General features: G+C 41.8%; 1 protein-coding gene across 1 annotated transcript in view; it reads right to left on the reverse strand.

Annotated features, from left to right (window-relative positions):
* The window catches only part of paxip1 (PAX interacting (with transcription-activation domain) protein 1), a 148,903-nt gene that overhangs the window by 78,623 nt on the left and 56,005 nt on the right, over nucleotides 1-14,275 (reverse strand). The window contains exon 7 of the mRNA XM_080033474.1: nucleotides 3,929-4,456. Within this exon, the coding sequence (XP_079889600.1) occupies nucleotides 3,929-4,456 (528 nt within the window). The remainder of the gene's footprint in view (nucleotides 1-3,928; nucleotides 4,457-14,275) is intronic.

Below are 14,275 nucleotides of genomic sequence, written 5' to 3' on the forward strand. Positions count from 1 at the left end.
CGGGAACGGCTTCCGCGATCTTTTTCTATGTCTCGAGTCTAACAGAGAGCCATGTCGGCAAACTGACAGCGCGACTAAATAAAGGGACTGTAGGCTACAGTGAGCTGCGTCCCTCCGTATAGTTTCTGTTTCAGTAGGCTGTTACATTAACCTCTGAAGCATTGACAGTGTTTAATCAAAGCCTCTAATTTTTTATTTTAGACTTTTAGCCAATTCTAAAGTCTGAACACACAGCGGCAGCAGTGATGCTTTACGGTGCCCGATCTTAACGCTGATTGGACAATACTCATGACGTCTACCAAAGATGTTTTATTGCCAAGATAACGATATTCCCTTGTCTCACACTACGGTAACTCGCCCACACAGTCCAGTCTGGGAAGCGCTGGCTGACTTCTCTGGCAGCTGCCGCTACCCCCCCCCCCCCTCCCAAAAACAAAAACTCTTCGGATCTATACGATTCACGTGGGTCATATATTTTGATTCTAAATGGCGATTTTCACCGAAAAGCGACGAGTTTGCAGGTATGTATTGTGCAACAACGTTTAACATACCAAGTTATTTTACAAGGAACACAGGCATGCTTAGGAATACAAATAGAAAGTTGAAAGTAAAATATAATAATAATAATAATATAATTTCGACTCTACACTGAACTATTAAATACTAGGGCTCTCAAACGATTACTATTTTTATTCAGATGAATCACAGGGTAGCTGTGGATTAATCACGATTAATTCTACCTTACGAAATATGCCCGGAAAAGTTCAAATTTTCTCCGTATCTGGTTGTAGGAACGGAAAGATAAATGACAGAAGGTGGATATTCATATAAAATAAAAAAGTTTTATTGTGATGGAAAATCCAAATGATGGAATTAATACTGAAAATAAATTGATATCAAACTAAAACATAGGTTTAACCACACCATGATTCAATTTGGATTTCTCTTTGCTATACAACTTGATTGTAGTCCGCGGTGTCTGTGTATATGCGTGTCTGTCTGTGCGTGCGTTAGGGGTGGGAAAAATAATCGATTTACCGATTAATCGCGATTCTCTCTCGAACGATTCCGAATCGATTCATAAAAGTTAATAATCGATTTATAAAAAAAATATATATATATATATATATTTTTTTTTTACTAGTATTTAATATTAGTATTTCCTGCACCACTGCGCATGCACACCACACAAGTGCGAGTTGTTAAAAGTGGCGACAAAAGGGCAGAGAGCAAACCCATATGACCTGCACTGGCTTTGTGTCTGTTTACGTTTTTGTATGAGAGCTGAATTCCAAGCCATACTTTTTGCACAATGTGTTGAAATGACATAGAAAATAATAGAATAGAAATCCTATAGAAACATGATTCACAAGAGTAGAAAGAAAATTAAACTGAATCGGTCTAGTTTTTACATACTTCCATACTGTGTTGAAAGCTGCATTGATTATTGCACTGGTCATAGAAAGTCATATTTGTGACAAGAAAAGCTTTTTCTCTAATACAATATTAGGTAATTCATCTGTTGATTGTATTTAATGATCATCACAAAAGTAGGAAGTGATTAGCAAACTCTGAGTAGTAAACTCAGATGTGTATATAAATATATTTTTGAAAATCACACATAGGTATGTACGTAAAAAAAATTGCATCGAGAATCGATTTTGAATCGAATCGTTGACATCGGAATCGAATCGAAAGGTGCCAAGAGATTCCCACCCCTAGCGTGCGTGGCAAATCAGCCCACGTTCTGGGAGACAGTTCATTTTTGCACGAAAGCCGACGTTATGTTGATGTCACTTTTTAATCACACACACCTCTAAAAAACTGCAGACTTTTGTGTCTTCCCTTACTCTGAACAGAGCAGACAATGTTTCTCCTCCTGTTGCTACCAACAGCAACTGCTGTCCGCGCCATAGACGTGGCCGTTAGCAGTTCAAAAGATAGGCTAGCGCTCGGCGCGCAGTTGCTGATCCCGGGTCAGCCACAACGTTAGAGTGTCTGTAGTGCAGAGTGGGTGGGATGTACGGGGCGGGTCATTCAACGCATGCGTTAATTGCGAATAATGCATTGATTCAAGAAATTAAATCAGCCTGCGTTAACGGGTTAATTTTGACAGCCCTATTAAATACATGTGAAAACACCCAAAAACTTAAAAAAGCTGTACAATTTTGCAGGACTGAGCATGATTAAAAAAATAATAAGTTTGCAGATATATAGGGGTGCGTTAATTTAACAGATGAATATAAAATGTGTTGGTTTTGGGAGAGAAAAAATAACAACGTTGCTTTTCAGGAATATCTTTTGACCTTCCAAACTCAATTGCCAGCAGGAAAGTACCAGTTCTTGGACCTCAGCCAATCTCTTAAAATTGGGTCAATTTCTCTTTATTTTTTATGTGATACAATACAAGGAACCACAATACAAAAACAGATAACTGCATAAAAATAGATTAAAATAAAATAAAAATTAGTCAAACAAAATAAATCTAGCAGCAGCAGCAAGAATAATGTATGTCAAAGTAAGCAGCCTTGGGGGCGCCCTTAGCTCAGTTGGTAGGGCGTCCCCCCCATGGGCCTCGGCCAGCAGCAGACCCGGGTTCGATTCCAGCCCGCGGTCGTTCTCGGCATGTCACTCCCCTCTCTGCCCCATTTCAACTCTGTCTCTAAACTATCAATAAAGCATAAAAATGCCCCAAAAAAAAAAAAAAAGTAAGCAGCCTTAAAGGTCCCATATAATGCTAAATGTGTGTTAGAACACACTTTTTAAATGTGTTCTAACATATCCATGGGTCCACGGTGTGCCTAGAGACTGCCAAAATATTAAAAAAAATAACAATCTCTCCTTTTCTCACTCTCCCCTTTCTGAAAGCCCCCCCCCAATATACTCCAGTCAGAATTCTCCCCGTTTCTGACGTCAAAAACTGGAAAGCCAGAAGCTTCCACTGTGCAGCCCACACCCCTATTTCTTATTGGTCCACGGCCCCGAGATCCTCTGGAAAAATATTCCTTCACCCCCATGTTGTTTGCTTGTTGCTAAGCGACAAGATGCCTGTAGTACAGAAAAGCATGGTGAATGTTGCATAATCCACTAATTTATCTTAACCACAGCAGTCTATGCCTCGTTTTTAATAACACAACGGATAGGAAGCTACTTGTGGGTTTTTTCAAACAGTGAAACTGAAAGAAATGTTTTTATTGGTATTTTTGCCTGACTGGTGTATAGCTATTAGCTTTGGGACAAGCATTCAGCTTTTGCTCATAAAAACATATTTATATCCCCCACACCAGTCTGGAAATGCCTCGTTTTTAACAGGACAAAGGATTGGAAATTAATAGTGTAGAAGTCAACTTTGAAGATAATTTTTTCACTGATTTTAGTGGTATTTTTAGCCGGTAGCTCCCGAGCTAGCTTCGAAGTAGCCACCATCTTTTGCAGCATTTTTATTGTGAACATGCCGTTTCCATTAGCTTGGAAACGGCAAGTCAGTGCATCTGTATGAACATAGTCTTTCATGTAGACAAGGATAGGTCATGTCAAACTGTTCAAAGTGCGTTACTAGCACTAGACTTGGTTCTTCTCATGGGTAGGCTAACTGAGCTAACAGGCCCAGCAAATACGTCATCATTGTTTACAAACAGACAGAGGGCGAGGCGTATCTGGCTTCGCTTCCGGACAGGGGGCGGGGGCAGCTCAAAGATTGTATATTTACGAGGTGAGCTGCAGCTCTTTTTAAAAAATAGGCCATTGTGAGATTAGCTGAACATCAGCATAGTACAATAAATCTGTTGTAATAAAGTTTTTTTCAGCAAACAATTAAAGAAAAACGTATTAGGGACCACTAAGACCATATAATATGGTGTATAATAGAACCGAAAAGTGTATAATATGGGAGCTTTAAGAGGTTTATGAACTTCCCTGACATACCAACCTTGCTGTGTGGTGTGACTGATGGGCGCAGCAGCAGCAGTGCGCGCCTCTGCAGGAATGGCTCCTCCACTGCCAGGTACCGGAGGCACAGTGGCACACAAGTTGATCAGCCCACTGCCTGCAGATGACACTGGATCTTTGCTGCTGGGTGGCCCACCCCGTCGTCTTGCTGTTCCAGCTGGAAGAGTTGGGGCTGGCGTGGTAACTTCAGCTGGTGTCCAGTTGAGGTTGGTGCCCTCCTTCTCTGTTGCTGAGTCATCGTCAGAGTCGTCGAACATGCGCTCACTGCGGCGATCAGATTTGCAGGGGGAAGTTGGGGACACGGAATTCAGTTTTTTGGGTCCTGGTCGCCTGCGTGGGCTGGACTCCTCGTCAGACGAACCACCACTGGACTGCCGGGATCGCCGGGGGCTGTAGCTTCCATCTGAATGGAAGCGCTGGTCATATGACTCGGATTCGCTCTCCTCTCCCTCAGGCTCCACATAAGTAAGTCTGGGGTGATACAGCGCCTCATCCTTCCTGCTTTTGTCTGTAAAAAGGTGGAAAGAGGTTTTTGATTATTGAGCACCATATGACTGGTTTATATCTGATCGCACTGATGATTAGCTACTCTTTTTGGTTGGAAATATACACTCACCGGCCACTTTATTAGGTATACCTGTTAAATTGCTTGTAAAAACAAAAGCTAATCAGCCCATCATATGGCAGCAATTCAATGCATTTAGGCATGTAGACGTGGTCAAGACAACATGCTGAAGTTCAAACCAAGCATCAGAATGGGGAAGAAAGATGGTTTAAGTGACTTTGAACATGGCATGGCTTATGGTCCATGACAGGATGGATCCATGCTTTCATGTTGTTTACACCAAATTATGACCCTACCATCTAAACTTTGCAACTGAAATCGAGACTCATCAGACCAGGCAATATTTTTCCAATCTTCTAATGTCCAATTTTGGTGAGCGTGTGCAAATTGTAGCCTCAGTTTCCTGTTCTTAGCTGACAGGAGCGGCACCCGGTGGTCTTCTGCTGCTGTAGCCCATCTGCTTCAAGGTTGGTCGTGTTGTGCGCTCAGATATGGTATTCTGCATACCCTGGTTGTAACGATTGGTTATTTGAGTTACTGTTGCCTTTCTATCATCTCAAACCAGTCTGCCCATCTTCCTCTGACATCAACAAGGCATTTTCGCCTACACAACTGCCGCTCACTGTAAACCCTATAAATGGATGAGTGAAAATCCAAGTAAATCAGCAGTTTCTGAAATACTCAGAACAGCCTGTTTGGCACCCTCAACATTGCCACGTTCAAAGTCACTTAAACCCCCTTTTCTTCCCCATTCTGTTGCTCTGTTTTAACTGTACCTAATAAATAATAATAATAACTAGAACTGCAAGCAGTTGTGAACGGGGGCCAAGCCTCCCACGCGACTCGGGAACGGGCGTCGTCGTCCGCAGCGCCGGCCCCTCGCTTCACGGAATCCGGGGATGTAAAGTTTTTGAATGTGGGGTGTTCGGTTTGGGAGTTATAGACCAAAAGGCAAAAAAATTGCAGAGAAAGATGCTCAAGTGTGTTTTTGGCGCCCCCCCCCCTTTTTTTAAGGGAATTTAAGGAAAAAGTGGAACCAACCTGAGAACCATAGGACAAATATATGTGTGAAGTTTGGTGTTAATAGGATGAATCGTTTTGGATTTAGGAGCAGTTTGGTACAAGGTAGCTAATGTGCAAATCTTTAAAGCGCTACCGTTTGGTCTTCCGACGGTCGTAGAAAAATTATTTTTACAAATTTTGCTCGTGGGAGTCGGTAGAGCATAATGCTTTTGGTTTCGTCCAAATCGGGCAAAAACTGTAGGAGGAGTGTGTTTTGGTGACTGACACAGTTTTTGTGATGTAGCGGGAAAAAAAAACATACGCAAATGGGCGTGGCTTATCTCAAAAGATGCAGCTGACTTGTGAGCATCTGTGGATATAAAGTGTTTGACTGTGGGATGTTCGGTGTGGGAGTTATAGCCCCAAACGCATTTTCTTAGCTTTTTGTGGTTTTGGCGCCCCCTATGGATGACATTCGCAAAGCTACGTTAGATAGAAAGATGCAGCTCAATGTACCAAACAAGTGGATGTCACGTTTTTGAATGTGCGATGTTCGGTTGGGGAGTTATAGCAAAATCAAATTGTCAACCTCTCCATTGTAAAGACACTTTTTAGAATTTTCCCGCCTAAAGACTTAGAAAATAGCGAAAACAGGCAAAAAAATTTAAAAACAAATTTTTTTAATAAGTCCCGCCCACATAGGAATTTCTTGTCCATATTTTTGCCATAGGCTCAGGTATGCCCCATGATAGTCTCCCTTCAGTTTCAAGAAAATCCCTTTTTTTTTTTTTTAAGGGTTTTTTGCAAATCTTTAAAGCGCTACCGTTTGGTCTTCCGATGGTCGTAGAAATATTATTTGACCAACTTTTGCTCGTGGGAGTCGGTAGAGCATAATGCTTTTGGTTTCGTCCAAATCGGGCGAAAACTGTAGGAGGAGTATGTTTTGGTGACTGACACAGTTTTTGCGATGTAGCGAAAAATTTATATATACGCAAATGGGCGTGGCCTATCTCAGAAGATGCATCTGACTTGTGTGCATCTGTGAATATAAGGCTTTTGACTGTCGGACTTTCGGTGTGGAGGTTATAGCCCCAAACGCGTTTTCCTTTGTTGTAGCGCCACCTAGTGGCCGGCATGTCTGAATTTTTTCGTCTGCGTACGTACCATGGACCTGGATAAGCCATGCAAGTGGCATGTCCAAACCCTTTACGGTTTGGGCTGCAGCACCACTTTTACGCATGGAAGAATAAGCGGAACTAGAACTGCAAGCAGTTGTGAACGGGGGCCAAGCCTCCCACGCGACTCGGGAACGGGCGTCGTCGTCCGCGGCGCCGGCCCCTCGCTTCACGGAATCCGGGGATGTAAAGTTTTTGAATGTGGGATGTTTGGTTTGGGAGTTATAGACCAAAAGGCAAAAAAATTGCAGAGAAAGATGCTTCAGTGTGTTTTTGGCGCCCCCTTTTGTTTAAGGAAAAAGTAGAACCAACCTGAGAACCATAGGACAAACACATGTGAAGTTTGGTGTTAATAGGATGAATCGTTTTGGATTTAGGAGCAGTTTGGTACAAGGTAGCTAATGTGCAAATCTTTAAAGCGCTACCGTTTGGTCTTCCGATGGTCGTAGAAAAATTCTTTATACAACTTTTGCTCGTGGGAGTCGGTAGTGCATAATGCTTTTGGTTTCGTCCAAATCGGGCAAAAACTCTAGGAGGTGTGTGTTTTGGTGACTGACACAGTTTTTGCGATGTAGCGGAAAAAAATCCCATACGCAAATGGGCGTGGCCTATCTCAAAAGATGCAGCTGACTTGTGGGCATCTGTGGATATAAAGTTTTTGACTGTGGGATGTTCGGTGTGGAAGTTATAGCCCCAAACGCGTTTACTTTGCTTTTTGTGGTTTTGGCGCCCCCTATGGATGACATTCGCAAAACCACGTTAGATAGAAAGATGCAGCTCAATGTACCAAACAAGTGGATGTCTAGATTTTGAATGTGCGATGTTCGGTTGGGGAGTTATAGCAAAATCAAATTGTCAACCTCTCCATTGTAAAGACACTTTTTTGAATTTTCCCGCCTAAACATAGCCTGGAAATCCTGACCCTGATATCTTGAACGATAGAGGGTCTGGCGACGATCAATAGTAATTTCCAACTCTAGGGGCGGCTCCTACTCGTGCATTTCAAATGCCACTGCACGCAGTTGGATAGCACTACAACCAATCAGAGCGATGCACAAGTGACGTAAGCCCCGTTCGTTTAGCGAACAGCTGTTAAACTGTTCAATTAAACGTTTGCCGTTGTCGGTCGGCAAAACAGAACATTCCACTTACTTGCTAGTGAAAGCTATGAGTCCCGTCTTCCAATTCGTTAAGGGTCGAGGCCAAAGCAGTCTCAAACTCACACAACATATCCGCAGCCATCTTTGATGTTTACTATCACAGCTTCGACGTCGCATGCACGTCACTGTCGTCATCCGGTTACGTCCTCCCCAGAGCACCATATAAAGGGCTCTGGCGCGCCCATATTAGATAGAACCAATTGAAACGTTATACCAGATTTCTGGTAGTCTTGATAAGCTTCAACGGAGCGTCTCCAGACCAACACGCGCAGCAAATTTAATTTGCCAGCGCCTAGTGGCAGGTCTGGGAATGCCAGGCTAGCCTAAACACTTAAGAAATGGCGAAAACAGGCAAAAAAATTGAAAAACAATTTTTTTTAATAAGTCCGGCCCACATAGGAATTTCTTGCCCATATTTTCGCCATAGGCTCAGGTATGCCCCATGATAGTCTCCCTTCAGTTTCAAGAAAATCCCCTTTTTTTTTTTTTTAAGGAATTTTTGTGAATCTGTAAAGCGCTACCGTTTGGTCTTCCGATGGTCGTAAAAAAATTATTTTACCAACTTTTGCTCGTGGGAGTCGGTAGAGCATAATGCTTTTGGTTTCGTCCAAATCGGGCGAAAACTGTAGGAGGAGTATGTTTTGGTGACTGACACAGTTTTTGCGATGTAGCAAAAAATGTATATATACGCAAATGGGCGTGGCCTATCTCAGAAGATGCAACTGACTTGTGGGCATCTGTGGATATGAAGTTTTTGACTGTCGGACTTTCGGTGCAGAAGTTATAGCCCAAAACGCCTTTTCCTTTGTTGTAGCGCCACCTAGTGGTCGACATGTCTGAATTTTTTTGTCTGCGTACCAGGCACGGACCTGGATAAGCCCTGCAAGTGGCATGTCCCAACCCTTTACGGTTTGGGCTGCAGCACCAGTTTTGCACGACGGCAAATAATAAGAATAATCCCAGCAAAAACAATAGGGTTCCCTGCCCAGCAGGACTATGGAACCGCGTTGCTCTGCAAAACGCGGTCCCAGGCCTTTCTCGGGCTTGGCCCCCTAATAAAACTTTTTTTTTTGGTACAGCAGTTACATTTCTTCTTAACACATATAACCAGTGTTGGGAACGTTACTTTAAAAAAGTAATTAGTTATAGTTACTCACTACTTATTCCAAAAAGTAACTGAGTTAGTAACTGACTTACTTTATAATAGAAGTAACTAGTTACCAGGGAAAGTAACTATTTGCGTTAGCCTACTGTAAAAAAAAAAGTTGCTATATGTCAAAGAATTTGGATTTTTCTGAGCAGTTTTCACAAGTCAGTTGAAATGAGTAGAACAGACAGGTAGGCCTACTTGTAAGCTACATTATCTTCTATATTTATTGCACATCAACAGACAGCAAGAGGTTTATCCTGCACCTCAAGTATTTTGTTCTCAACAAAAGTAGTAAAGGAAACTGCTGGATGTACCGTGCTGATCTGCTAATATCACTGGATTCACTTCAGAGGTGTCGGCTAAAACACCACTTAAGGCCAAAAACGTCAGACTATGAAGCATGTAACGATGAGGAGGAAAAAGGATTTATCCACTGTTTATTTCCTTCTTTAACATGCACAGCAGCATACAGATCCCAGGAAAAGAACAATAGCAATATTCGGCTCGTGATGACACGCTAAACAGCTGTTGCGACCGGCGAATCGCGGCCGTTTAATTACGTGCATAAATTATAATTTATAGAGATCGGGAAACTCCATGCACTTACTCACAAGGGCGATGCAAACAAACTCAGGGAGAGTACGTTTCAACCGTGGATTTTCGGTGGTTACTGCGGCAACTTGGACGCTCACACAACAGAGAGAGAAAGAAAAAGAAACTTCACTAAACAGGCGCTCCGGCTGACTTATGTCACGGCCGCTAACTGACAGTTATAATGTCATCCACACTGAATAAAACACATCTTAAAACTAGGGCTGTCAAATTAACGCGTTAATTTCTATTAATTAATCACAGAAAAATTAACGCGATTAAAAAAATGTACGCAGATTAATCGCACTTCTATATTGCCCTTTGACCCGGTGCAAAAGAGGTGAGGCGATAGCGGAGCTGCACCTGTAACTTGCTGACACGGCCCACACGGGATTAAAGAGTAAAGAAAGAAGCATAGAGAGGGACGTTTTATGGGAAGCTCCGGGCAAATAAGCATGAAGGTAGGAATACGTCTTATGTTATTCTCCGCAGTGTCTGTGCATTATTGATTTAGTGGGTGCCTAATTAACAATAGGTTCAAAACAGTATCTCTCAATCTTCCTCTGAGTCTCACTTTTGTTTGCTAGCTGCGATCGTCTCCTTCAAACGGACACCCGCCCCCTCTCACTCTTCCAAGCATATGCCTGTCTTTTTTCCTCCTTTGTGTGTGTGTGTGTCAATATTTTTGGCTATGAGAAGGACGGTGAATGAGTCGGCATAGGCTATGCGCACCGCACCTGTGGCAGTGCAGCGCTTTCTGTTGTGGGAGATAGACAGTCATTTAGCCATTTTTTTTTCGGCGCTAGTAGTTCCTAAATTCATTTAATATAGTAACCTGGCTGAGAGGAGGAGGAGGGGAGAGGGAGAGAGAGAGAGAGACCTTTACAGTTGTTTATAAACAGGCATAAAAGTGTCATATAAGTATGCGATTAATTTAGATTAATTAATCACAGAGCCTGTAATTAATTAGATTAATTTTTTTAATCGCTTGACAGCCCTACTTAAAACACTATAAGAAATAACAATCGCTTATCTCGTTGTTAATCCACCCGGTCTCCTCACTAGCAGTTTGTGTAGTATGGAGCCAGGGGTGCGTTCGGATTACACAGTTTATTCAATCAATTCAAAGTAACGCACCGCATTTAACGTTCAGTAACGATAACGGCGCTGTAACGACGGAAAAAGTAATTAGTTAAATTACCCCGTTACTGAAAAAATAACGGCGTTACCTAACGCCGTTATTTTAAACGGCGTTATTCCCAACACTGCATATAACTAATCAGCCAATCACATGGCACTCAATGCATGTAGACTTGTACAGGACAACTTATTGAAGTTAAAATCGAGCAACAGAATGGGGAAGAAAGGAGTTTTAAGTGACTTTGAACATGGCAATGTTGATGGTGCAAAAAGGGCTGGTTCTGAGTATTTCAGAAACTGCTTCCTCTCATCTGGGGCTTTCAGCATTATCTGTCAACACTGGGCTTCGTCCTTCTCTGCCCCCTTGGCAGGAGGGGGCCCTGCCAACCCCACTCCGTTGTGATTGGTTACCTTCTGGATACTTTCAGCGGTGCATGGACATATTTGAGCAGGCAGGTGGGGGCATGGCCGGAGCGTGCCTGAGCACGTTGCAGCATTACCGTCCTGATTGATCTACGTACAGTGGGTACAGAAAGTATTCAGACCCCCTTAAATTCTTCACTCTTTGTTAATTTGCAACAATTTGCTAAAATCGTTTAATTTGCTTTTTTTCCTCATTAATGTACACACAGCACCCCATTTTGACAGAAAATGTTGCAAATTAATTAAAAAACAAAAACTGAAATATCACATGGCCATAAGTATTCAGACCCTTTGCTGTGACACTCATATATTTACCTCCATTTCTTCTGATCATCCTTGAGACACATCTGGACTCTTTATTGGAGTCCAGATGTGTTTAATTAAATTGAATGGACTTGATTAGGAAAGGCACACACCTGTCTATATAACACCTTACAGCTCACAGTGCATGTCAGAGCAAATGAGAATCATGAGGTCGAAGGAACTGCCCGAAGAGCTCATAAACAGAATTGTGGCAAGGCACAGATCAGGCCAGGGTTACAAAAGGATATCTACTGCACTTAAGGTTCCAACGAGCACAGTGGTGTCCATAATCCTAAAATGGAAGAAGTTTGGGATGACAAGAACTCATCCTAAAGCTGGCCGTCCGGCCAAACTGAGCAATCGGGGGAGAAGAGCCTTGGTGAGAGAGGTAAAGAAGAACCCAAAGATCACTGTGGCTGAGCTCCAGAGATGCAGTGGGGAGATGGGAGAAAGTTCCAGAAAGTCAACCATCACTGCAGCCCTCCACCAATTGGGGCTTTATGGCAGAGTGGCCCGACGGAAGCGTCTCCTCACTGCACGACACATGAGAGCTTGCATAGAGCTATCCAAAATACACTGTAGCGACTGCTCTCCAATAAAGGCCGCTAAGAGGCTTAATGGGCTCCAGGCAGTTTCGCGTCCAAACAAATCTCCAACTCCGGTGATGGGTATAGTTTAAGAGTTTAATGAATGAAAGGCAGAATTACAACGGATGAATGAGAACATGTAGATGGTGTTGAAAATAAACAAATAAAATATAAACTGCTGTAATTGATGGTTATTTGACGTTGTTGACGATAAGTTGACGGTAAACAGAAAATAAAACAGGTGCGCCACTAACCCCCTTTGTATCCTAACCACCGCCCGCCACAAGTGCCCCGGTACTGTCCGACCATAATTGTATTCTTTTTTCAAGAAAATTGACCAAAAAAAGGTTTGGCCTCCCCTCTAGTAAAGCCCCGGAACAATTAAAGGTACCAAAGAGTGAGATGAGTAAATTGGAAGCAGTCTTAGCTAAAATAAATTGGTCAAATTATTTGTGTCATGAAAAAGTAACTGAAAACTCCCAAACCTTCATGACAACCATTCAAGAAACAATAGGTCAATTCCAAAAAAAGGTACATGTAAAATCACAGAAAAAACACTTGCCCTGGCTGAATAGCACCATCTGGACATTAATGAAACAGCGTGATTTTGCACTTAAGACTGCATACAAAACTAAAACAACACATGATCGGCAGATCTTTACATCACTTAGAAATAGAGTAACAAAAGAAATTAGAAACGCAAAAGCAGGCTTCTTCATTAACATAATAAGTAACGCAAAGGGTAATACCAAAGAAATCTGGACTAGTATAAAGAAACTGATGGGAAACACAGTATCACATAGAGTCATCAGAGAGTTAAAACATAATGATGAGGTAATCAGTGATCCACAGCAAATGGCCGAAGCTTTTAATACTTATTTTATAAATTCTGTAACAAATTTAACAAAGGACGGAAAAGGACAAGCTTTTACCACATCTCCAGTAAACACATGTGCTCCTGTTTTTGAAATACATGCAGCATCACAGGGGGATGTTGATAGGATCATTTGTAGACTGAAAAACTCTAGAGCCAAAGATGCATTTGGTATGGATACGGTCTTTTACAAGGAACATAAACAGTCACTCATTGAACCAATCACCAACATTATAAATCAATCCATAACAGAAGGTGTCTTTCCAAACTCTTGGAAATGCTCTGTAATCACACCGATCTATAAAGCTGGGGAACCCACAGAAACAAGTAACTATAGCCCAATTAGTATTCTTCCAGTTGTCTCCAAAATAATAGAAAAACATATAATAGAGCAACTTGTGGCACATCTTGACAATAGCCCATTTTATCTCCACCCAATGCAGTTTGGCTTTAGAAAACACCACTCAACTGAAACCGCCATTTGTTATTTTGTGGAGAACATAAAATTGAGCATAGATAAAGGGGGGGGTCATTGGAGCAGTGTTTCTTGACTTGAGAAAAGCGTTTGACACTGTCAACCATGAGATACTAATGGCAAAATTGTCTGCTTTTAATATTTCTTCACGTACTGCACAATGGATGAGATCATATCTTGAGGAGCGAAAGCAGTGTGTCAGATTGCAAAATACAATATCTGATACCTGTGAGAACAACTTAGGTGTGCCTCAAGGGTCAATATTAGGCCCACTGTTATTTAGTATTTATATAAATGATATGCCAAACATCTGTCCATCTAATGTGCAATGCCAACTGTATGCTGATGACGCAGTTATCTATGTTCATGCAAAAAATACAGAGCAAGCCGCTCACAAACTGACAGCTGCAATGGACAGTGTTTCAGAATATCTAGAGCGCTCCCAACTGGTTCTTAACCTAACTAAAACAGTCTGCATGTTTTTCTCAAAGAAGGCCTGTGACAAAAATACAGATTCCATGGTATCAATACAGGGCCAAAAACTTACAGTGATCCAGGAATTCAAGTATTTAGGTGTTGTTATCGATTCACAATTAAATTTTAAGCAACAAGTAAAAAAAACAGTAAACAGAATGAAATTTAATTTATCCAACTTCAGATACATTAGAGAAAATATGCCATTTGATTCAGCAAAACTATATTTTAATTCAATGATTATACCTCATATGACATACTGCATGACAAGCTGGGCATTGGCATGCAAGACCACGTTAACATCTGTGGAAACAGTATACAAACAAGCCATTAAGATTTTAGATAAAAAACCGAAAACCTATCACCACTGCAATATCTTAAAGAAGCACGATTTACTGAGTTGGCAAA

This window comes from Ammodytes marinus, assembly GCF_949987685.1.
Source record: "Ammodytes marinus genome assembly, chromosome: 9".
NCBI lineage: Eukaryota > Metazoa > Chordata > Actinopteri > Uranoscopiformes > Ammodytidae > Ammodytes > Ammodytes marinus.